The sequence below is a fragment of the Nelumbo lutea genome, chromosome 4, assembly GCF_056320005.1.
Source record: "Nelumbo lutea isolate HS-2025 chromosome 4, American lotus-T2T, whole genome shotgun sequence".
Classification (NCBI taxonomy): Eukaryota; Viridiplantae; Streptophyta; class Magnoliopsida; order Proteales; family Nelumbonaceae; genus Nelumbo; species Nelumbo lutea.
This window is the reverse complement of record NC_142687.1, coordinates 80,822,351-80,847,248: the sequence shown is the minus strand read 5'-3', so window position 1 is coordinate 80,847,248 and position 24,898 is coordinate 80,822,351. Positions and strand designations below refer to the sequence as shown.

At 35.5% G+C, this 24,898-nt stretch overlaps 2 protein-coding genes across 4 annotated transcripts; both read right to left on the bottom strand.

The window, feature by feature from the left end:
• Positions 1-295: 295 nt before the first annotated feature.
• On the bottom strand, positions 296-10,696 carry LOC148861293 (ATP-dependent Clp protease proteolytic subunit 5, chloroplastic-like). The gene is made up of 9 exons (XM_088983824.1): positions 10,314-10,696; positions 10,149-10,238; positions 9,936-10,053; positions 9,746-9,838; positions 9,012-9,057; positions 8,831-8,903; positions 3,825-3,859; positions 3,600-3,688; positions 296-761 (listed from the first exon to the last, which is right to left on the bottom strand). The coding sequence occupies exons 1-9, from the start codon at positions 10,442-10,444 to the stop codon at positions 558-560; spliced, it is 879 nt and encodes a 292-aa protein (XP_088839950.1). The 5' UTR covers positions 10,445-10,696; the 3' UTR covers positions 296-557.
• A 2,631-nt stretch (positions 10,697-13,327) lies between these two features.
• LOC148861292 (protein SEMI-ROLLED LEAF 2-like) lies at positions 13,328-24,551 on the bottom strand. 3 transcript variants are annotated; one of them, XM_088983917.1, is made up of 20 exons: positions 24,372-24,551; positions 23,628-23,765; positions 22,811-22,885; positions 22,605-22,720; positions 22,035-22,149; positions 21,048-21,176; positions 20,883-20,930; positions 19,369-19,556; positions 19,010-19,206; positions 17,064-17,347; positions 16,805-16,954; positions 16,204-16,605; positions 15,899-16,048; positions 15,548-15,626; positions 15,344-15,468; positions 14,814-15,005; positions 14,542-14,679; positions 14,129-14,254; positions 13,811-14,014; positions 13,328-13,704 (listed from the first exon to the last, which is right to left on the bottom strand). In XM_088983917.1, the coding sequence occupies exons 2-20, from the start codon at positions 23,760-23,762 to the stop codon at positions 13,588-13,590; spliced, it is 2,970 nt and encodes a 989-aa protein (XP_088840043.1). In that variant the 5' UTR covers positions 23,763-23,765; positions 24,372-24,551; the 3' UTR covers positions 13,328-13,587. The 3 variants fall into 3 exon arrangements, with proteins under 3 accessions (XP_088840043.1, XP_088840042.1, XP_088840044.1); XM_088983916.1 differs by having other exon boundaries at positions 24,081-24,418; XM_088983918.1 differs by lacking the exon at positions 24,372-24,551 and adding an exon at positions 24,106-24,230.
• Positions 24,552-24,898: the final 347 nt, after the last annotated feature.

Genomic DNA, 24,898 nt, shown 5'->3' with positions numbered 1-24,898 from the left:
AAAAACTCAACTACAACAAATAAAAGTCCAGCGGAAAAGCATCCTAGTTGGCTTTGCCCTACTCAACGGCAGTGGCAGAGCAATTACCCAAAAAAGAGTGCTCCCGTTATAGTGTCCGAATGAAAATTGAGGTATAAGTAACGTTCTTAATTTAGCAAATTCCGGTCCAGCAGCACTTTGGATATGACTCCATTATGGCAACTCAATGCTAAAATTAACAGGGGATCTGTCAATTAAACACGTTTTGATGCTCCCACGTTCCCTGCTTATGCTGCCTCTACACAAACTCACCATATTTTATTCTTATCTTTTTCTTTCTTTAATGCTGCAAGGAAAAATATTTTATTGATCGATCATAGAAGGTTGTCTAGATTTACAATGGATAGACCATGCACAGCACCAATGATGCAGCTGATTTTAAAACTTGTTATTTCATCCTTTGACCAAGGATTAGCAAGCTATTGTAAGGACAAGGACAATATCAAAAACTCACTATTTTCACCCTGATAATCAAAACTCTCCCTCTGAGAAAGGTGTGAAGTTGGACGAGGAACCTATCACTGATCAGCAGAGGCAGCTAGTGGTTGTAGGGCTTTGAGAGGATTCATGATGACACCATCTATTAATCCATACTCTTTGGCTTCTTTTGCACTCATGAAGAAATCGCGATCAGTATCTTGGTTGATCTTCTCGAGGCTTTGGCCAGTGTGGTAGGAGAGGTAGCCATTCAGATTAGCCTTGTGGTGCAGCATTTCATTCGCCTGAAGAAACATGGATAAATGGTTATATAAGAATCAAAAAGATATTCAAGCACAAGAAGCCAATTCAGGAATTGCACCAGTATTTAGAGATTGTCAGGGTTTTACTCTCACTGTTCACTCTAAACCTATAATACATGATCATTCATTATACAAGGGCTGAATTATTAGCAAATCTGCACAGAGTGAGACCGGGCAATTTGCCTCAAACTTTAGAGATCTAGTCGTGGGAGACTCCAAAGTGGCAGTGAGGTGGTTGAAAAACAATGTGGAAGGATATCTGAAATATTGACATATCATGAAAGATGTGCAGTCTGAATAGGAAATTAAGAGCAACCTCAGCTGGGAACACCACCAATGGCTTAGCTGATGCATTGGCTACACGAGGGATTATCAGAAGCCAGCTGTATTGGGGGATGATTTCTCAGGGAATCTTCTGTAAAATGGAGTAAAAGAAAGATAATCCAAGGAATAGGAAGCAGTAGCATGCCTATCAATAAGGGGTGTTTGGCAATTTTTGTAATTTTGTTACATAACTCATTTTTACACTATAATCAATAAAATTGTCAGTGTTTCCAATAAGAAAGTGAATTGCATTGAATATACACATGCATCTCACTCAGTACAATTGGCATACTACGTTACTTGGCCCAATGTTAAAGTCTTGGGCTGACAAGTGAGAATGCAGATTCAAGTCTGCAGAGGCCATTTTCTGCAAGAAAGTGCCAAAGACATGGCGTGTATGACTGTATCCAGTTCACCACTCCCAAGACCCCTGATAGCAGGGGCCAGCATTGAGTAATGGCTTTTCAGTGTGCATATGACATTAGACATATTTGTAGATCCATTATAATAGGAAATAGGTTTCCTAACCAGATCAAGTAGGGGAGCTCTAAATTTACTGATATAAAAAAAGGTAGGGAAGCTCTCAAAATACACCACCTATTTCTACAATGAGGAATAGGTGGCTGATCTAACCATCCGTCAGACAAAGGACATTCTAGAATGGCATTTATCAACTACTGCAGTCAAGGTAAGCCCTATATCCATTCTAGTAGTTTGTTCAATTTCGTGCAGTTTGTCTAAGTTTACATTTTTTTAATAAAGATGCCCATAAAAGGAGTTTTAACACGTAGCAAGATATTTTGGGCCAAAATTTTTCCATGTATATAAGGGGATGTGTGATGATAGGGATCCAGGTCCAGGGGCTCCTTTAAAGCCTCAAATTGAATTGCCACATGGGAGTTTCCTAGGTTGTTTAGACTTCCATCACTAAAATATCCAATTTGCATACCTGTTCACATTGTAATATACTAAATGTTACACAGTTATAAGTGGGCACACTAATTATCATTTACTGTATAGTCGTATAGTAAATGTTACACAGTTATAAGTGGGCACACTAATTAGTCATTACATTCTTGCATACATGCAACTTTACCATTCACCAAGTCAATACAATGTAAACCACTAGAAAGTTTACAAATTGAGCTTGACAGGGTGAATTGCCTGGCCTGGACCAGAGTTTTCACTAGGGGGTGCAACTTGGGCGAACTCGGGCAGGGATTTTGTTAAAATTTGAATCCCAATGCAGTGTAGAATCTTCAAATCGGTTACCCGACTTGCACCCCTAGTTTTCTTACCAAATCACAGTTTGTGCCTCCTGGCCCAGCCTTGCCTAAGAGCCTTATTTATTCAGTGTTCAGCCCATCCAGTAAATTACCACCACCAAGATCAACCCTGCATTTTTGGAAATACAAATTGGTTTCATTTTACATGCATGTAAAATTCTTAAGCATTACATATAGGCATGAAAGTTTGTTCAGGTTGTCCGCTTCAATTTATTAAAATATATTACCATATCAACTGATTATAATCTACTCAAAATATTATGATGTGTAGGTCCTATTCTTTGCCCTTCCAGTAAAAAAGAAACAAGTTGGAAATTCATGATTTGTAACTACTACTTTGTCTGCCCATTCTTCCCATTGATTCCAGTTTGTGTTCATTCACAGATTAAGGTAGATGAGCAGACAAACAAAAATCAGATTGGTTCACTATCAGTGATCACTTTGGGTAATGAAAGGGATAGATTTGAGTTGGAAAGTATGTCTAAGGAGTAAGGATGGAGACAGGTTTGATAATGAAGAAGAGGTAGACTTGCATACTCCATCTCTACTCATAGTGGATTTAGAGGAGTTATATCTGGACTCTTCAGTAAAATGTGGGTTTCAAAAATTGAATTATAGAATTATGCCTGTATATGAAAATGTTGATCATCAGTTAGAGATTATCTAAATGATATTGATAATATGGTGATGGAGGATGGGTGAGGGGAGTCTGAAGGTGAGTCTGTTTTGATCTATCATAAGTTTAAGGTAGTTAAGTATGTGGATTGAGAGTGGTTGATAAAGAATTCAATGTGTTTTTTCATAAGAGGACTTTTTTGTGTGAAGAGAAGTTATGGATATGCTGGGTTCTAAGGATTGATTAGTGTTTTGAGTCTGAGAAGTGGATAATCGCTTTGAGTCTAAAGGGAATGAAGCAAAGATGACTGTTTTTTGAAGAAGCCTCTCTGGGCAGCAACTTTCATTAACAACATATTACTCAGATTTATTCTACAAGTTATCAAGAACATAATATCAAATAAAATGATTTTTTTTTTTGATAAATAACAACTGAGCATGCCAAACATGCCAAAATGTTAATTGAATAACAGCTGAGCATGTTAGTCACATGTATGCCATACATACCAACAAATGAATGGAAAATAACAACCTAACATGCCAAAATGATATTTAGATTATTTAAAACAAATGGTAATTTATCAGAGATATTTACCTGGATGTCTATATCAGTCTGCCCACCTTGAGCCCCTCCAAGAGGTTGATGGATCATTATCCTTGAGTTTGGTAAACTATATCGCTTTCCTTCATTAATTAAAAAATTTCAAGAGAAAAAGAACATGTTTAGGAAAATCATAAATCAGGAAAAAGGCATAATAAATGCAATCAACCAAAAACTAGATGTCAACCACTTGTAGGGAGAGCAGGATGTATAGGCTACCTTTGGTGCCAGCGCTAAGAAGGAAAGCCCCCATACTGTTCACAAGGTCATTATCAGTATATTAGTTGCAAATGATCAAGTAAAAATTATTAAGCAGACACACCATTCTAAAATAGAAATGTCATTACAGTATAATCAAAGTGTCAATTAGCCATCAACTAGTTAATTGAGGGCCACACAAGCAGCTTTACTAACTAGTCAGGCAATATTCATGATGCAGTCACTCAGGATGATAAGGATTGATTAGGTTAACTAGTTGACTACAAAGTTATGTTAAAAGCTTTAATTCTTCAGGTTTATCTCTTGTTTTGAACAATATTAATATATATATATATATATATATATATATATATATATATATATATATATATATATTTCTATTTTGTATATGAATGTTGTTGCTTCAAACATTTATGATTGATCATGGTTGGCTGATGGTATATAAAATTGAAACAAGGCATAAAGATGAAAGTGGAGGAGAGGTCCTTTCAAGCTTCCTTCCAATTAGTGATGTGTTGATATGGGGTTGCCATGAACAAGGCTGTAACTCCCATCCAGCCTAACTTTTTTACTGTCCAAATAAAAGTTCACAAACTAAGTGTTTAGTGTCATTTTTTGTTGCATACTAGCGGGGACCCATAGGATGCACGGGAAAATCTGAAAGATTTAATAATTTTATTTACTATTAATTAATATTAAATTAATAATCAAAATTGTTATTAATTAACTAAAAGTATTCAAAATTATTGTTAACATCTAAAATTTTAATAATTGTATTTTCATTTAATGTTGATTTACAGAAAATAATTATTGTTAATTTAATATGAACAAATATTTTTTGATAAATTTAGTTTTATTAATAATTTATAGTAATTTTAATAATTGTTATTATTTTTATTATTTTTAAATGAAATTTTGATTAATTTTAAATAAATAAAAATAATTACAAAAGCTAACACTTTTATTAATTTGAATAATAATTAACAAATATATAAGAATGACAATAGGGTGGGTTCAGGGCGGGGCACCCCATCCCTGTTAGTGTTCAGGGCAAGGCACCCCACTCCTCATCAAGGATGGGGAATCCTCGAATTTCCCCACCTCGTCCCCAGTATTGTGTAGGTTCAAGCAGAGGTGTAAATCGGGTCATGCTAGGTCGATCCTTAGGCCAGGCCAAGCCGTAGACCGGGCCAAGCTATGAGAGGTCCATTTAAAAAAAAAAAAAGAAAAAAATGTTTAAATTTTTATATCATATGATTTTTTATGTATACAATTGTTTATATATACAATTAGACCTATTCATGGGCCAGGTAACCCGATAACCTGGCCCGATCTGACCTGTTATTTTTCATGCTTGGACAATTTCAAGCTCATTGGCTCGAGCTCGGCCTTTCACAAATAAGCCCAACCCGATACTATTACATATATAAAAAAGTACTTGTATATAATAAATATAGTGTATATATATACTTCTTAAATTATTAATAAATATCAATTTACTATTAGGAAATATAAATTAGTTTATAATTTATTAAATTATTACTAAATTGATATAATATTAGTTTATAAAAGTATACTGAAAATAAGACATTTTGTGTAAAGATCGGGCTTCAGGCTCGAGCTCAAGCTTCGGGCTTTATATAAAGGCTGGGCTCGGGCTCAAAATCTAGGCCCGATGGTTGGGCCGGGGCTCGGGCTCGAGCTTGCACATTTTTTGTTGATAAAGAGGCTCGTGTTAATTATAAAACCATGATTTTTTACAAATTAAAATTTTTATTTAATTATAGTCTAGTATAAAAAATATATAACATTTCTATATATATTTTGTTATTTAAATATTATATAATAATATTTAACATATATGCATATAACTTCCAAGAGCTTATTAGGGGTTGTTTAGCTTGGGCAATCCGCTAAAGCCATCATTGAACTCCAAAAGTTTGATACCCAATTAGGCTTCGGATCTGATGATCCTCGGGTTAGATTAAGTTATAAACAATTTGTTATTTTTTATTGGTAATTATTAAAATAGGGGTTGTTTAGCTTGGACAATCCGCTAAAGCCATCATTGGACTCCAAAAGTTTGATACCCAATTAGGCTTCGGATCTAATTATCCCTAATAATGTGTGGGCATGGTGCAAATCTCAGCTAGACCCAACTCAAAAGAAAATAGTTGCTTGAGCCTGCAAATTTAGATCTGATCGGGTTAGATTAAGTTATAAACAATTTGTTATTTTTTATTAGTAATTATTAAAATATTATTAGATATTAAAATATTGTAATTATTAAATTACTGTATTTATTTAAAATACAGTAACTTCTTAAAACTATCATATTTTTAGAAATATTGCTAATTTCTTGGCTAAAACTAATTAAATATACCTTTTTGGTAATTAAATATGCCTTTTTGGTAATTAAATGTAATTTTCTACTATTTATAGCTTAAATTATAATTACTATTAATTACAGTTTAAAAATAATTATTGTTAATTATATTACTATTAATAATTAAAATACATTATTTTTTCATTATTATTCAGTAATTTTTACATATGAGTATTTTTCAATAATTTACAGTATTTTCATCATTTATTTTTGCATACTAGTAACTACAAAATTAATTTGCATTTGCTTTCAGTAAAAATAAATTAAATAACTAAATAAATACCATGGTTAATAAAAAAATACAGCTGTTTTTCAATAATTTATGGCTTGGTATTTTTTTAATAAATTTTCTTATTTTTTAGTAATAAAATACTATTAATTGTACTTTTTAATTATTTTCAGTAAATACCCTTATTAATATAAAATATTGTTACTTTTCAATATTTTTTTAATTATTTTAGTACTTTAATTATGTTTAGGTGCAGGTGGACTCCCCCATTAAATGTGCAAAGCTTATTCACTTCCATGCCCAACTGCTCAACAAAAAGGGTAAAGGTTATGTGGAGATGTGTAAGGGCTGGCAGTTTGTTGGACTGTTTGGGAGGGAGAGAAATTTGTGGATTTTTCTAGACAAAGAAAGAAGCTTGGAAGTAATATTGGAGATTATTAACATAAGGGTAATACATTGGTTAAAAACTTCAGAGCTGTTTGCTGAGTTCTCAGTTGATGTGATGCTAAGGAATTGAAAGGAAATTGCAGAATCAATTTCAAGTAAGAAAGCTTCAAGTTCTTGTTGGACCCCTCCACCAAGCGGGTTTATCAAACTGAACTTTGATGTAGTAGTTTGGGCAATCCAGGGCCCTTTGGAATAGGGGGAGTGATGAGAGATGAAAAAGGGAATATGTTAGCTATGTATTCTGGCCCAATTGGGGTGGAAGACTCCTTGAGGGCTGAGATATTAGGAGCTCTTGAAGGAGTACAAAAGGTCAAAGACATGCATTTCAAGAAATTGATCATAGAAGGTGATTCTGGAATTGTAGTGAACTGGTTAAAAGAGGACAACTCCAAGCTCTGGAACTACAACAATGAAAAGAGGAATAAGTGGCCGAATAAGGACATGGAAGTTAGATGTACATGGATAAAGAGTGCAAACTCATTGGCAGATGGCTTAGCTAGGCAACGGGTGAACAGAAACTCTATTTTTTGGGCTGTTTTGTAGTTGGTTTCAGTTGGGTGTACTTTAATGTACTTTGATGTATTGGGGAGTTAAGTTTTTTTAGCTCCTTATTTCTGTACATTCTCAATTTTTAATAAAATGCACTGTTACTGATTAAAAAAAAACATCAAAACTATCAATTAATATTTTTATTAGCGTTTATTAAGGTCTCAACTTATAAGTTATCTAATAATATTATTAAAACTATCAACTAATATTTTTATACTTAAATTTCTTATTTTTTGATTGTTTAACCTCAACCTATTTATATTATTTGATTTATATCATGGTTTTCAAAACCGGACCAGAACCAGATCGAAAAAATCGGGTACTGGTCAGGTGACCGGTTCCACTTTACCCCAAAACCGCTATTTCACCAAAAACCGTTGATTTGGTCAGCAAACCGCTGACCCAGGCGGTCAAACCATTTGAACCATCTAAACCGAACGATCAGACTGTTTGACCCAAGAACCGGACCTCTAACCGATCATTGTTTGGTTCGGTTTTAAAAACCTTGATTTATATTATTACTATTCTCTCTCTTTTAATAATAACATGCATTAAAATAAGAGGCCTTGGAAAACCTAAAGGTCTCTCTTTCTTAAATGCCATTTTTAATTGTAATAATAACATGCATTAAAATAAGAGGCCTTAGAAAACCCAAAGGTCTCTCTCTAATAGTGTACAGCTTTATTAATCTAATCAAGATAAGCAATGATTACTGTTTTATATTTTTAAAACAAAAGAAAATAAGAAAAAATACAAAAAATGGAGAAAATAGATAAATATCTTCTCTCCAAGGAGAGACATGCTGACATGGGCCGTCCAATTTTAATATATATATATATATGGATTTGCAATCTACATTTACTTATTTAAGCTTAGTTTGGGAACAGTGCAAATACAAATATGTGCAGTGCAAAACCTTGTATATGGTATTTCTAAACCTCCTATTTGCACTGTATATATTTGTATTTGTACTCTTTCCAAACTGAGCCTTATGAGAGCAATCTCCTAAATCTATCTAGAATAAATCCTTTTTTCTAGTTGACTAGTTGGCACCTAAAGACCAACTAACCATTGCATCAACTAGTGCGGCCAAAGTCACTAACCATCACTGCACCACATTGAAAACATTAGGTCTTTTACATAAGTGGGAAAGCACTCATATAATACTAAACAATTAGAAATCTGAAGTGTAGCATGTGAGCTAAGGGCGTCATTTAAGAAATAGTTCTATTTATATGAATTCATTGCATGTTTAATGAAGAAAATATGATTTTTTTCTCAATAAAAATAAAAAAAAAAGCAAATGGAAACAAAAACATAACAGATGGAATAAAAATCTGTGAGCAGTAAGTGGCATGATTTGAATTTGATAAAATCTAGAACAAATAAGCCTACCTAGCTGCCAGTCCGACGCAGACAGTTGAAACATCAGGTCTAATATGCCTCATGGTATCAAATATGGCCATACCTGCCAGGGATTGATGCAGTAAATAAAACAAATAAATCCAAGTTCTCCGTTTGCAGTTTAAACAGATTACCAAAACAGTTACATAGAAAGTATGAAATTTGTTTTTACCAGCTGTCACTGAGCCCCCTGGAGAGTTTACATACATTACAATATCCTGTCAAAAAAAGTGGAGAAATGTATTAACTAGTGTATTATTAATTGCAAAAAAGGAGTAGAATATTGGGTTAAAAAAATAACAAAAAATCATGTACAATGCAAGGGGGGTAAAACTGGAAGTTTGAAACGGAGAACCATTCAATCGTATGACACAAGAAACAAAAGATGCATCTCTCTCACACACAGAGACAGAACCAGAAAAAAGAATTAAAGAAAAAAATGCAAAACCTAAGAGTAAAACCAGGACAAATGCTTTTATTGCTGTATATTAAAGCTTGAAGTCCTGAAGATAGTAGAATGATATAAACAGGGTAGGCTTAAGAATATCACCAGAAGGCATTTGAATTCAAACTTAATTGAAACTTTCCCATGCAAAGACAGATAAACTGGACATATTGTTGAAACCCATCTTCCATGTTATTACTCTTGCATACAGTTAGGTCTCATCTTCAAGTTACGCCATGCTTAAAATTTGCAATTAATTCAAGAGATCCATTCAAATCCTATTTGCCAACTAAACTCAAATTTAGACAGCCTCTTCCAAAACCAATAAAGAATTCAGCAAAAGTGCATAGAAAGGAAACAATGAAATAATAAAAAAGAAAGATTTGTTTAAAAGGCACCAGGACGACTTGATATGTAGAAAGCACAGCAAACCAAACAAAAAAAAAAGGATAAATAAGAACCTTGTTGGGGTCTACGGCATCGAGATATAGAAGTTGGGCGACGATAATGTTGGCCATGTCATCATCAACAGCTCCACCGCACCGTATTATTCTCTAAATTCAATTCCGCAGCAATTCAGAAACCCGACAAAAAAAAAGAACAAGAAAGATAAAAATTGTAACATGGATAAAGCCCGATTCAAGATATTACGTGTTGAAAGAGCTGGCTGATAACACTGTGGAAACGCTCTTGAACCATAGGCGGCGGACCCTGTCCTCCTTGTGCATAAGCAGGGAAGTATGGAGAAGATGGAACTTTTAAATCGTCCCTATATAATCAAACAATAAACCTCTAACCAAAAAGAAGGTAAATAGTAATCGTAAGACCGCACTGGATCAAGAGAAAGTTGGAAGGGAAAGATACCTAATAGACCAAATCCCTTGCCGTGAACTCGGCTCCGGCGCCCAAAATCCACCGGAGTAAATGGCCTTGGAAACCGAACTCCTTAATTTCCTGCATAGAAGAAGAATCTCAGAGAAATCTCTGAAGAAAGCACGAGGAGGAGAGATAAAGAAACAAAAGAAATACCTGCTGGGGCGAAGAGGTTGGAATGGGAGAGAGAGCTTCTGGGTGTCAGAACGGGAAGTAGGGTTAGATGAAAAGAGGAGAGAGTTGAATCGGAGAGATGAAGTCGACGTTGCGACGCATGAATGCGCCATGACTACTACTACTACGGTGACCTAAGTTGGACAGTCGGAGCCTTTCTGCTGCAAAATGCCTCCGCTCTCGGAACACTGGATTTTGTTCCTCGGTGAACTCTCTACTCACAACTTATCCAGTAGACCAGTAGGTCCAGTACCACTAATAAATCCCGAACCGAAGTTCCCATACCTGCATTCGCCTAGGGAGGTCGAGGGTCAGGTCTCACTCTAGGACCTGTTTGTTTACAAACCAATTTTATTTGCATTGGTGCAAAAAGTATGGAAACAAAAGTGCACTAAAATCTAATTTGTATTTTTAGGTAGGGGTAGATATGAATCTAGCCTTTTACCATCTATTGTAGCTTGGCTCTTGGCTCGTGAAAATCTTGATTCAGCTCCATTTAAATTGGGATTTCCTTCTAGTCAAATAATTTATATTTATATATATAAAAGAAACAAATTTTTATATATATAATTTTTTATTTTTATATGAAAGAGCTCAAGCTGAGCAAAATTCGAAAATATGAGTTTTTGAGTCAAGCCAAATTGAAGCTCAAATTTCTAGATCGAGTCAAGTTAAAACTTGAGCTCAAGCCTTATGTTCTTTGAAAGAGCCTAGCTCGAATAACTTGATATTTGGCTCAACTCAACTAAAACCCACCAATAATCTTACGCAATTGTATTAGAACTTGTGGAACTCTCGTCATTTGCATATTAATCCATGTTTTATTTTTATGTTATTTTGTAAGTAGATTTTGATTTCAAAATTTAACATTTTAATATATTGTGGTTATACTTGTTTTCAAAAGTTTAATGTGAGAGAGATGAACCCACTAGCAAGTCCAGATTCCCTGCCCACACAAGCTTTGCCTACGTCTACTCACATAACATTGCAGCCACACATGGAGAGCATCTCATCCTCCTACATGGTATTATGCATGGGGAGATATTATCAATTCACGAGGGTAGTGTATTGTGGGTAAACATGGGCAAAGTTCTCGTGGGTAGGAGACCCATAGTCCCCACCAGCCACTATAAATGATAGAACAAAATGAACTTAATTGAATACAATAATCACAACATGTTGGAAAATGGGGTTACTGTAACTTTGGAAGATAAGCTCTGAGGCACGTTTGAAGACATTGTCTTTAGAATGTTATTTGCCCCCACTCAGTTTCACTAAGTTTGCTGTTGGTTTACAGGCAAATCCGTTCCCATGATACAACAGAGTCTTGGATGAGAATCTGCAACCAACAAAGTTGAAGAATCTCCGAAGAAACCTTCTGTGAGACTGTAGCAGACCGGACTAAGAGAGAGAGAAAGTGGATTTCGAAAATGTATGTTTTTGAAGTCTGATTCATGCTTCTTAAATAGTTTATGAAGAAGTATGAAGAAACAATAGGTGTTGACTCAGAAAATACACACAATTTCAAACATTGTGACTGTTTAAAAAGTAGTTAATAGTTAATGACAGTTAATTTTGAATTGTACATCTTGATCACACCTAATCAAACCGTGACCGTTGATCTCATCAACAATGATTAACAATCAACATTGCACCAAAACCAAACCCATTGAATATTAAAAACAAAGCTCCTATTAAAATATTAAAAACAAAGCTTATAATTTTCCAATGTAAGACAAGTTCAAAACTAAGTTTTGCAAAAGAAAAGTTAATTTTTCATTCAAGTATGCAGATGCAATTTCTCATATATAACTGACTAATCAAACCCATTGAATTTAATCTCTTATGAGATTAAAATCCAACACAACATAACTCGAGATGCAACCACCAAATTGCATCAAGCATATCTACAAAAACAGAAAAACTTCAAACATTAGACCTAACAACATTCTTACGTTTTTTACCCAAAATGCCCTTTGCGGAGAAATCTTGATTATAAGAATGTTGAATTTGAAAGGCTACTTTAGGAATTGTAATGCATAATTTTAACCAAATTCAACATTCAAATTTCAAAATACTCAGAAATTTAATGCATAATTTTGACTATCTTATTTTCCTGGACTCAATTTTCTCGAAAATACCCAGAAATCTTGTTTTAAGTGTTGCGTAATATTTTCTAATCATATTTCTATAATTCGCACCACACGAACCACTCAAGTATAGTTCTTTGTGTTTATAATTTGTATCTGAGATTTTGTCAGCGACGCATTTTTTAAATTAACCAAGATTCGCCAGCACATCACTTGCCTCTAGGCTCAGTTTGGAAGGAGTATACATACAAATTTGCACTGTACATATTCAATCTTTCCAAACTGAACCTTTGTTTTACCACCATAATCCATGCGTATTATAAAATTGCATAACCCATGGACCTGCTCATGGGCTGGGTTCGGGCTTAATTTTTGCCAAAATTTAAATGGGCCTGGTCTGAAGCTTAAGCCCAAGATAGTGTAAATGGACCAAAGCTATTTTAACAGTCTAATTTTCTCAACATCCAAACAATAGAAAATGGGTTTTCTTTATGGGGAGAGCAAAATGGTTTGAATCCCATCCTTCCTCAACCCAATTTTATCAATTTGGAGTAATTCATCCTTCCACTCACATGTGCCATGGAATGGTTAGGATTGGTAACTTCGTATATAGATAAAAATATGCAGAATGTGATTACCTAGAAAAAGATATGGCCATTTGGTTTGCATTCAGAATCGGAATCAGAAAGAATCAGTTGGAATGAAATTCAATCCCATGAGGGGGAGAATATCTATTCCCTCAAATGGGAGGGAGGAAAGTCATTCCACCAAAAATGGGAATCAGATTTCAATTCCCCCAACCAAACAGTTGAAATCAGAATGGACCATTCTGATTCCGATTCCAGACCCTATAACGGACACTAAATTCTAAAGATTTGAAGCAACCATGGAATAAACAAAACAATGTTGTTGAACACCCCTTAAGTGAGCTGCCATTTTTGAGTAAGATTGGAAATGTGCTTGTGCGTGCAAATGCAAGTAAAAGTTAACAACTTAACACCTAAACTCACATGACAAAGCATACAGGAGGACATCGCCCTATCATACCATCCTAATAATTTCCTATGATTTTACATGTTACCCATACACAACATTCATAAGCATACATACAGAATTCTATGAGAGAGAGAGAGAGGGGGAGGGGAGGATGTAGCTTTCGGTTTTCCCTAACAACCAGCTGCTTTGAGGAAATTATCAAATGGGCTGGCGGGAGGCAACCTCATAGACGACCATTGTTCAGTTGACAGGATACCTTGAACATATCCACCATTCTCAATGGTTATCTGCATGAACAATGAAGCAAAAATGATTGTCACAAGAAAAACAAAACTAAGTGTTGGCAGTAAATCGTAGTCTAATACACCCATCTTGGCTAATGGAGTTACTCACATTTCTAATGGCCGATTGCCCATCTGAAGGAAAAGCTGAAAAGACCTCGCCTGCTCTTGGCAGAGGTGTTTCATGGGCTAACCAACTAGACAGCTTCTTCCTTGTTCCTGTGCCTAGGGCCTCACATTGGCTTGCCATGGCACTATACGGAAGGGGTGAGGTTGATACTGATGTACCTGCCACCTGGCCAGCTACCTCCAGTGCCTGAACCCACAACTCACATAATGACAAGTTATAAGGACGCATGAATCCACAAGAATGCAAAGACAGGTATCTTTGTAGATCCATATATCTGAAAGAGGAGAATAAAGAACTTACCGATTCTACAAGCTGCCCAACACTGATAATATGAGACAAGGATGGAGAAGTAGGAGTTCTTGGGATGACACCAGAGCGGTTGGATGAATCACTTAGTGCATCATCTTCGCTTGAAGATGTTGGTTCCTGCAAGTTTAACAAAGCCCATAAAGTTTAACATGCATGGACAGGTTCAAGCATGAACTTCTTCAATGTCCCACCAAGCACATGACTAGGACTTGAATTGCAGTCCTAATCTTTATCCAGAAGTCAGTGTTGAGTAACTTGGTAGTAGATCATTTTAGAAAAAGATGAATTCAATGTAGTACCAACTGATAACCCACCTCCATTAAGGCTGTAGGAGAATACAAAAGAAAAAATAAAGAAAAAGAAAAGAACCAAACCACCTCAAAGCATAAGATAGCATAGCATACCCCATCTGGATGTGATTCCTTCTTTAGACAAATTGTTCGAAGGTGGCACAAGCCAAGTGCAGATTGTGGAGCAAACATGAATACATCATCAGGGGTGAAGACCTCTGACAATTGCCTGGCCAGGTCATCCATGTCCAGCTAATGAAACCAAAAAAAAAAAAAGGTGAGTACTGGAAGTTACTAAGTACAGGCACAGGCACACAAGCGTGCATAATACATAATATACATAGAGAAAAGGTTATCATAAACTCAGTTTATCAATAAGATGTTACCTCAGTTACATTAGAAAGGCTTTGGACTAAGATGTCCTGTATGGTCTTGTTAGGTTCACAAGATTCCTCCCTCAACTTGGCAAGCAAGGTCATAGCACCTTGATAATCAGTAGCAGATCCATATTCTCTCAAATCGGCCTGAGGCCTTGTATATAATTGCAAGTCATCACCAATGCTCAAGAATGGATCAACCTGATTTGTAGGAAATATTCAGCCAAGTACTTCTATAAGAACATGATAATAAAGCACATAAAATCAGTCATCAAAGGTCGCTCAAATATGATACTTGAGGACATGTGGGCCAGCATGACAAAAAAAATAAGTAGGTAAGGAAGATTTTTTTTTTCTTTTTGATAAATAGGTAAGGAAGATATTTGAGAACCAATCAACCAACAAATCTTTGGTTCGGGAGATTTTCCACGGAAACTGCAATACCATTCAGTAGGCAAAACCCCTGGCATGTGCCTGATGTGTGGTTCAGTTTAGAGAGCAAAGCAGAAATTTTATCACAGAAGAAAAGACAATCTTACATCGTTAGGAACTGATGATTTAAGCAGGTCGTTCAGATCAGAGATATGATAAATTTTTGCTGCAAACATCAAAATAGCTGTTGCTAGTACAAAAAGAGACCTCTGGCATGACACTGGCAACATTCCTGCCAAGTTGACATTGATAACATTACCATGTATTCAAACCTCAAAGATTTTGTCATACAAGATTATCTGCTCTCTTACCATTACATGGGTCCAAGGATATGTTTCTAAGAGAGAGAGGAAGCTGAAAGAAACGTACAGCAATGTTGTGATTGGAATTCTGCAACATCACAAGATAGAGTGTTTAAAGACACCATATGACAAAGGACAGGTCTAAATACTTGAACCCTCTAGCATGAAAGATTCAATAGTTTTGATCATAATATTCCACAAAAGATTTACCAAGGGAATAATGTTAACTGTCATTAATGCAAGCCCCTGAAAAGTTAATCATCATTACAATCATACCGAATTATCTATAATATTGGCTTGCAACCACAAGAATTAACCAAGTGCTTTTTATGTGTAGAGTGCATCTTTGTGAACTCTCACCTTAAGGTGTGAGCAGATAAGTGTCAAGCAGAAGGAATGAGCAATAGCTTCAAAGTTTGATGGCAAATTATCTGGAAGATTGGCTTGCAACCAAAATGCAGAAAGCAACTGAGCTGTTTGATCCTCACTTAATTTCACAATATTTGGTTCCTGAAGAAGATCAGCATATGAGCAATAAAAGAAATAAGTAATAAAACAATATGGCAGAAGAATATGTAAAGATACATCCAAGATTTTTTTTTTTTTTGATATGTTACATTCAAGAAAATATAACTAATGCATTCACGAAAAAGAAAGATACTTACTGCCTCAGGAAAGCAAGCTGACCCAGATGTTCTGTAACAATTTAGTTTGTAAAAGTTTGGTGAGTTTTTGCGGGTCCACCCCTGTTTCCAATCTTCTTCCGCAGGTTCTCTATCCTTGGAATCTTCCAAGGAATTCCTGTGCTTTTCGAATTTCATGCCATCCTTTTCCCTACGAAGCCTTTCAAGTAAAGCAGTAGTTGAGGCAAATGCAAATGCAGTTTTGGACTGCCACCTCTTGGGTTCATATGGATACCCAGATCGAACAGTAGCTATTTCATGTTTAGGATGGTTAGATGTTGGGACAAGGAGAGTAGCAAAAATTTGGTGAGCTCCAACACGTGCTTCAGTATCAGGATGCACCATAGTTTTCAAAAGTTGGAGTAGAAGTGCATCTGGAAAGGTCTACAAATAGTCAAAATAACATATTAGAAAACATTGCTGCAGTCAAAAGAAACTAGTGCCAGTTGATTCATGAAAGAGTTAAGTATGCAAAGATGAACAACTTGAATCATTTTTAGACCAAAGTCTTTTTTGATAAACAGAAAAAAATTGATAATAAATCCACTGAAATGTTTCATAAGGTAATGAAACTCATTCTCACCTGCTGTAGTTGCAAGGTTGTAGATGCCAAAGATATTATATGAGCTAGAATCAGCAGTGATCCAATGGTAGCCCTTGCAACAACTCCCACAGGTGGAAGCTTCTCCAATGCTATAGCCATCATGTCAAACAGTGGCCGAGCATCCCCAATCTAATTGAAGACAGCTCAAGATAGATTCATTGCTATAACAAAAACTTCTATAAATTAAGCTAGAAAAGCTGATAAAGAACTTCATGGAATGAACAAGCATATGACTTACCCCTTTGGCAATTTCTAATAAGCAATCTTCAATAGAGTTTTGAAGTGAAATATTCAAGTTCGCCTCTTGCTGTCCAACCAATTCAGCCTTGGCTTGTAGGCTTTTCCTCAAATGTCTACAGAGATCACTGATAATTCCAATTTCAGCAACCATAGTCTGTGTCCTGATTTGTCGAGCCAAAGTAGCAGCAATCTGAATAATATCAGATTTAACTTGGAGATCATGAGAAACATTCTTGTGGTCCAGATGCCGGATGACAGAAGCTAGAATCAATTGCTCACTTCCTGAAAGTAGGCAAAAGAAAATATAGCCAAATGCATATAAGATCATTTTGATCTTCCTAAAGATATCTTTTGTGAAACCAAATAAACCATAGAAGTAATTATTGGAAAGAAAATCCACTTTCAGAACAAAAATGTTAAGAGTTCATAGAACATATTGGATTCTGTGGATTTCAGAAAAGAACATAACTAATTCTTTTATACAGTAATTATGGATGTGCTATATGTTATTTGTTTATCACAAGTTTAATTGAAGAGACTAGAGCTGGTGTAATTAAATTCTAGTAAAATAGAAATAACTTTTAATTTGAAGCTTAAAGATGAGTCACAAAGACAGAATATAAGTGTGTGTGTGTGTGAGAGAGAGAGAGAGAGAGGTTTTCATACAAGTGGGAGCACAAACAAGTAAATCATTAACTAACGACCAAGGACAATATGTAAAAAAAGCAGGTTGTAATATTTTTTCATCATACTACCACTTGCCGGTATCCTTGAACTTGTAAACCTGTCCAGCCAAATATTGAGCAAATTTTAATAACTAGTAAAGCTAATAGTTTTGCTTTCAGAGACTTCCATCCAACTGTCCCCAAGGACAATATGTAAAAAAAACAGGTTGTAATATTTTTTCATCATACTACCACTTGCCGGTATCCTTGAACTTGTAAACCTGTCCAGCCAAATATTGAGCAAATTTTAATAACTAGTAAAGCTAATAGTTTTTCTTTCAGAGACTTCTATTACATAATGTACATTTAGTTCCTTGGTGAAACCCTAGGTGAGAACAAAAGGCAGCCAGCCCAAAAGGTTGTAATATCTGGGGAAGTTGATTGTGATGGTTTCACATGTGCAATGAAGACCATTTGCAAAGTCAGATCAGCTCAATTCACAGAAAGCCCTGAGTGGGGACACATGGATAGTCCATAGGTGGAAAGATAAGGGTAGCTCAAATCATTTTAGACTGATGGCTTAACCAGTTACCAGTTAATGCAAGTTGAGGGCACATTGAAGGACAAGAAGAAGATCAAAACAGCCGTAAGTGGAATCATTGAAGGAAAAAAAGCATCGAAAGTAAATTATTTAATAGAAGAAATGACACAGAACAAAAATGTTGAAGCATGACTCATGTAGCCAAGCCCCAATAGTGGGGATGAGGTTAGTTGGATAGACAGGATACGATTGGAACCCAAAAAAACTGATATTTCTAAAACAAAAAATCCAAGATGAACCACAGTCAATAGCAACCTAAACATACAATATAGAAACTAGTTTTTAAGGGCATACTGTTGTATGGCTGTACAAGGAAATACATTATTATTATTAATTTATTACTAACATCTAGAAATAGTCACATTGTGCAATCTTATAACCACATAGGGATTCATAGAGTAGATATTGATTGATTAAGACGCAATACATTAATTACCTAGAATAGGTACGGCAAACAATATATTTACAGTATGTAAGTTAGGGAAAACACAAGAAAGGAGATCAAAAGGACCAAAAAAGCAGATGGTGTGAATGTATTATATAAATAAGCACTTAAGCAGTATAGCATGACAAAAAAAATCAGCAAGAATTCATGGATGGAGATTAAGCAGAAGAAGATCAACAATAACACTAACAAAGTATTAGCTGAAAAGGTAGGTTTTGGGAATGATACCATACCTGGATTTTCAGCAAAATAACACATATCAGATAGAACAACCACAGATAACCCCTGGCGAAGAACCCACTTTCTTTTAGTGTCAAAGTAAATGAACATTGGATCCAAAACCCGGCGCATTGTTGTACTCTCCTTGGCCAGTTCAACCACTCTCTGAATACAAATTTGTGCCCAAATCTTTGGAGTCTCAATCTCTTCTCTATAGGGAAAATAGCACCATGTTAGCTATAGACCAAATATCTTCTCCTGAAGGAAAACATCCAAAATAAATAGTTTTTTATGAAAAAATAATCAAAATTGCAAAAATATGGCAAATGAAAATTCCAGTTTAAAGATCCAAGTTTTGGCTCTTTATTACCACCTTGTCAATAGAGAGAAATCCTTTTTCTCTGGCCGTGGCCTGATAATGTGATTTGGGCTTAGATCACCACCAACACCTGCTTCACACCTAACTACTTCATCAACCCAATTATGTTGCAGCTCCCCTCTTTCATTGTCACCCTCAAGATGCATATCTGGGTCATAGTTATCCAATATTGCATGCACAATCTGGGTATCCATAAACCAAAAGCAGTTAATAACATTATTACAAAATATGACCAACTTTTAAGAGCTGTAAATAATTATTCTTCAACTGAAAACATAATTTAGCATATAGAATTGTCAGACTCCACAGGGTAGTTTCTGTGAAACAGTTGAATGTGATAACTTACTAAGGTCCAAAAATTGTTGTATTTATGTTGCACAAATAGAAAAGTGTATTGTTGTGAGACACAAGGTACAAAACAAATTGGCTTCAGAAAACCTAAATATTGGCAATTTCATACATTTTTTATGTGTTGAGGACAACTGTATTGATTCGATCCTATGAAGGTGGTTTGTGGTTTCTAGCTTACCTCCTCAAAGACTAGTCAGTTCAAAGCAACGGGTAGCACCAAGGACACATTTAAAAGAAATTTGAAGGGCAGAACTCTGATGAATCCAGCACAATCAGGTATAGGAGTTTTCAGGAATCACAATGGCAACATGTTGCTAAGCCATGTAGGTCCCGTTGGAACAGGAACTCTTTAAGGGTGCAATTGTTAGCACTTTTTCAAGGACTAAGATTTGCAAGGGAGAGAGACAGGAGTTGTTTGGCCATTGAAGGAGATTTGCCAAGTTGTGATCGGTTGGTTCCTTTCTTGGTGTCTTGGATCCCAGATTAGAGAAGAAATAGCTTTATCTATCAATCTGAACAGCACATTCAGCAGGATTCCCAAGTCTGTTAGCAGTCTAGTGGATGGTGTAGCAAGAATGGAGGTCAACAAGAGAGCATTAAGGGGGAATTTCAGGGCCGGGGAAAAATCTGTAATTGTTTTATACTTGAACCATATTGTGCTGTCAGCCAAAGGCCATTGAGTTGTTTTCTATCCTACATTGCTGAGCATTTTTAGATAGTAGTGTTGTATTATTCATTTATTTTTATTACCTCTTTCAAAAAAGTTCCATTGTTAATGGTAAAAAATATTTAGGACAACTTTTTGGAATAATTATACCAGCAGTGTAACAGATTTGTTGGTAAGCATAATTAATATTAGCTTTAAATATTATGGACATGATAAATATAAGATATGATAAAATGAAAATATGGTGGATTGGCAAACCCATTTCTCTAAATAAAAGTGCCAAGACATGTCTGAAATGTTATAGTTTCTGACATAACTTCATAAAAAGAATGGCCCTAGTCATTCTTTATAAGTTATAACAACCACCAATTAGTTTAATAGTGCCTAACCTAATATGGACATTCACCTAAAGGGTAATTAAAGAGTTTGTAGGCATATAATATGCACAAGTCAATGATAGAACGATTTAAAAAGGGTTCATAGCATCTACCTCATCAAAATCATCAAAAACATGTGAAAATTCTCCCATGAACCACATCTGCAGCAATAAGAATTAGCCAACTCGGTTACAGCATTAAAACAGAGGGGGGGAATTTATAGAGATAGCAATTTGAATGCCAATTCAGAGGAAAAAAAATCTGTTTAAGCTTCATACCATAGATGAAAGGCACTGCAAACTTGATGCTCGCAAACATTGCTTGCTTCGTTCTTTACCAGACTCGCAAGCCAAAGAACATACTTTATGAACCAAGCCTTCAATATTGTGTGTGTAAGTACTATCCGCCTGTTCATGCATGAAATCAGAATAAAAGCCAGATATCACATGATATAATGAGGTAAGAGGTAGCAAAGATATGAACAGTTATGCAAGTAATCATATTTTAAATCAGTGAGAAGATCAAATATGATTGAATCATAAATTGCATTGTATAAGTGTAAGACTATTTCCAATTTTCCATATCTTGGAAATTTGTCAAAAATAAATAAATATGTAAATACAAATGTGATTTTACCCCATTTCTAGCCCACATCTACCATGCATGTATTTAACATAACAGAATTTACCACTTGCACATTGGAAGCACAAAGTGATATAATCAAGTTTAATTTTAATGTCAGTTAATCCATACATAATGGCTTTTGAACCAACATATGATGGAAAATAAATGCAACGAGGTTTCTAAATAGATCTTAGGTTACCTGAATAAATCTTACTGTAGCAAGGGTTTTAAAACAAAAGCCCAGTGGAAGAAATCTTGAAAAATAAAGGAATAACAAAGTAGAGAACTATGGCTTGATAGAATCAATTCAATTGTATGAAGCATATATATTGTAAGAATTGCGAAACAAAATGTAAGATATTCTCAGAAAATGGTTCAGGATTTCAGGTGTAAGGTTCAAATTGGAGCCCTTGGGATTGACAATCCAATTCATGAATCATGTCGTACATAGCTAGATTTTGACAAGTATGGTTATAGTACAAACCCCTCCAATTTCTCAACTTCTAAAAACATAAGAAAAGCATAATTTATGACGTTAGGATTTTTTTAACAAATTTCAGTAACACTGTCCAAATTTAACAAATTTATGACGTTACGATTTTTTTAACAAATTTTGACATGTATGTATGTATCAAACTCACCTGACTATAAATGAACCTGGCCAAGATTTGACATCCAAGTATGCGCACCACATCTTGCTTTGTGTTATCCAAAAGTTCAATAACCACATTCAGAAGGCTGAGAGCAAAGTATGCCCTACACAGCAGAAGTATAAGATTAGTAAAGCTCATGCAATGCCAAGGACTGACAATAAAATCGCTTCTCTAACAGCAAGAAAAAGGAAGAGTAGATGCAAATAATGACCTACTGACTACTGGAGAAGGTCAAATGTACCAAACAGTTGGGAGGGAGGGGGGGAATTTCCTCAAATAACAAGTACACCAGAAAAGTGAAAAGTAACTGATAACACAACAGAAGTTTCACCAGAAAAAAATAAATTGCAGAATCAGCTAATACTTAAGAGTTAAGTAACAGAAACTTTCATGATCAAAAAATTTAGACTAAATCCAGCTTTAAGCTGATTTAAATCATAGGCCCAACAGGGAAAAGACAGGTCTAATTTTATAACAGTAATAACTAATAACTAATATAATCAACAATGGAAAGCTAGGATAAGCATCACAACAAACAAGAGAACACCTTGCACTTACATCTGCTCCTTACACATGCAAAGCAACTTGTTGTAGGCCTCCATGATAACATTAACAAATTTGATGTGCTCAGATCGTAGTTCTTTGTAGATCCTCTGTTCCAGGTACTTGGCAATCTACAGAAGTTTGAAAGTGAACAAAATAACTTCAAATTGGTGGAAATGTATGATGCTTGTAAATAGGAAACAGGTAAGAAAGAACAATACCTTTGGTATACGTATAGGGTTCCTAGAAGCATATTCACATAACTTAACAATTTTCCTTTCATTTGGAGGGCCATCCTGCAAAGTTGAGGTAATGTCATTCTACTAACAGTTGAGAAGACAAATCTAATAGTAAACATGACGTTAAAATAAATATTTCTGGGATTCAACATCCAAGGACATACTACTTGACTTGACAGTCAATCCAGTTTTATAGACGTTCACACCCATATTAAATTATCCCCTAACCATTAGCCTAATTTCATCCAAAGAAAAGATCCTCTTGAAAGTGGAAGCAGGTGCAGTACTTGCGCTTTCACAGATCAATGTTTGGTCTGAAGATAAATGCCAGACCTATTTCTTACATGGGAAGAATTTACCAATGTGTCATAACGAGCAACAAAAAATCATACATGTTACAAACCAGACATACAACTAAAGGATATCAGTCGGGGAATAGGAAGAACTAGAACCTACATCACCAGGACAAGCTTTTATGGTGACTCCTCAATTAGCATAAAATACCTCACTCCACCGAGGCTTGAAACATGAATAATGGTGATGATGATGAGAAAAAAAGTGAAACGCTTACTGGATCATGTTCCAACAAGGAACTTGAAAAGAATACTCATCATTAGATGTTTACAATATTAGTCGAGCAAGAAAATGAGCATAAGCAACTCGCATTGCATAATCAAGTACAGCATTACTCACTCGACCGCTAAAATAACCAAAGCAAAACGTATCATTATGTAATAAATGAATAAATGGTTGAAGCACTGAACCAAAGGTGAGAAAATCATTGTCAGTAGAGTCTTACTAGGGATTTCGGGAAGATCTCAGAAAGCAACTTCTTGTAACGCTTCGTTGGCTGTCGAGATCTCGACCTCAAAGCGGGACAGCACACACACATGTTCCCACATACTGGAAGAACCTTTCTGGAGATAAAACCCATCCCCTGCACAGAGAAAGTGAGAAACAGAAAACACTCAAATCCTTCTATCGGGCCTCCATAGCTCGAATATACAAGAAAATCTGAAAATGTACCAATCCACAGCCACAAACTGAACCCAGAAACAAAAACATCGAAATGCTCACAACCAGAACGAACCAGTGAAGAAATGAAAAAAGAAAATAGCAACCCAGAAAACCCAACTGTCAAATTTCACAGAAAAAAAAATTAAAGACAAAAATTAGCAGCCCAGAAAAACCCAACGATCAAATCCTGGAAAGAGAAAACCATAGAAACAAGAGGCAGAGATGCAAAACTAACACAGATGAGGGGAAAATGAAGATACTCAGCTCCGACGAATGGGGAAAATCTCCCACCAAGCTACAACGCTCTGCAGCGTAGATCGGAAGGAGGGAGGGATGGAAGGAGAAAATGAAAAAAGATAAAAAAAAAAAAAAAGAACAAGAGAAGAGAACAAAAAGAGTGAAGCGCGGTGTTCGAGAAAAAACGATGGAGAACGGGGAAAGAGCAACTCGGTCACGTGACCCCGCAGTCAGTTTTACTAGAAAGACCGCTTCTTTTTGTCAGAATGCGGTAGACTTGGAGTTCGACCTTTTTGATTCATGGTTTCATGGCGGATTTCAGTTGTTGATTACGCCCTTTGTCTGTTTTCACCTTTGCTTTTAAATGCAACTCCATACTCCCTAGTCCCTACCCTACCATCACTCCATCACCATTATTTCGTTTCAAAAATAAATAAATAACAGTAGCTAGCTCTGCTCTGCTCTGCTTGGACCATCCCCCAATCAATGAAGGTCTTAAATGGGTTCTTGAGGATTTTCGGTTTGTTTCATCATTTTTTGTTTGGTTTTTACACAGGATTGCATATAAAGCTCGAGTTACAGCTAACAAGTTGGTTGAGACTTAGAATCGACATTGCCGATTCTCGAGTTGACTCGGGCTCCTGATTTCACTCCATCTTCACTATATGAATAAAAGTATGCCAAGTATTTTTAAGGTTTAAATCATAGTTTTTAAAATCGAACCGGATCATATGGTCGGACCAGGAAAACGGGAATTGGTTCACTCAAAACCGCTTTTTCGCCATGATTTGGTCGATGAACTGTTGATTCGGGCAA

Bases quoted from the DNA above. Each gene is read 5' to 3' on its own strand.
- LOC148861293 (XM_088983824.1), bottom strand. From the start codon at position 10,444: ATGGCGCATTCATGCGTCGCAACGTCGACTTCATCTCTCCGATTCAAC. The intron at 10,239-10,313 runs GTATTTCTTTTG...TCTTCTATGCAG, and splicing joins CAACCTCTTCGCCCCAGCAG to GAAATTAAGGAGTTCGGTTT. The intron at 9,058-9,745 runs GTTCTTATTTAT...TTTTTTTGACAG, and splicing joins ATGCCGTAGACCCCAACAAG to GATATTGTAATGTATGTAAA.
- LOC148861292 (XM_088983917.1), bottom strand. From the start codon at position 23,762: ATGGGTTTTATCTCCAGAAAGGTTCTTCCAGTATGTGGGAACATGTGT. The intron at 22,886-23,627 runs GTAAGACTCTAC...TCAACTTTGCAG, and splicing joins AGATCTTCCCGAAATCCCTA to GATGGCCCTCCAAATGAAAG. The intron at 14,015-14,128 runs GTAAGTTCTTTA...TTGTGGGTTCAG, and splicing joins TTGGGCAGCTTGTAGAATCG to GCACTGGAGGTAGCTGGCCA.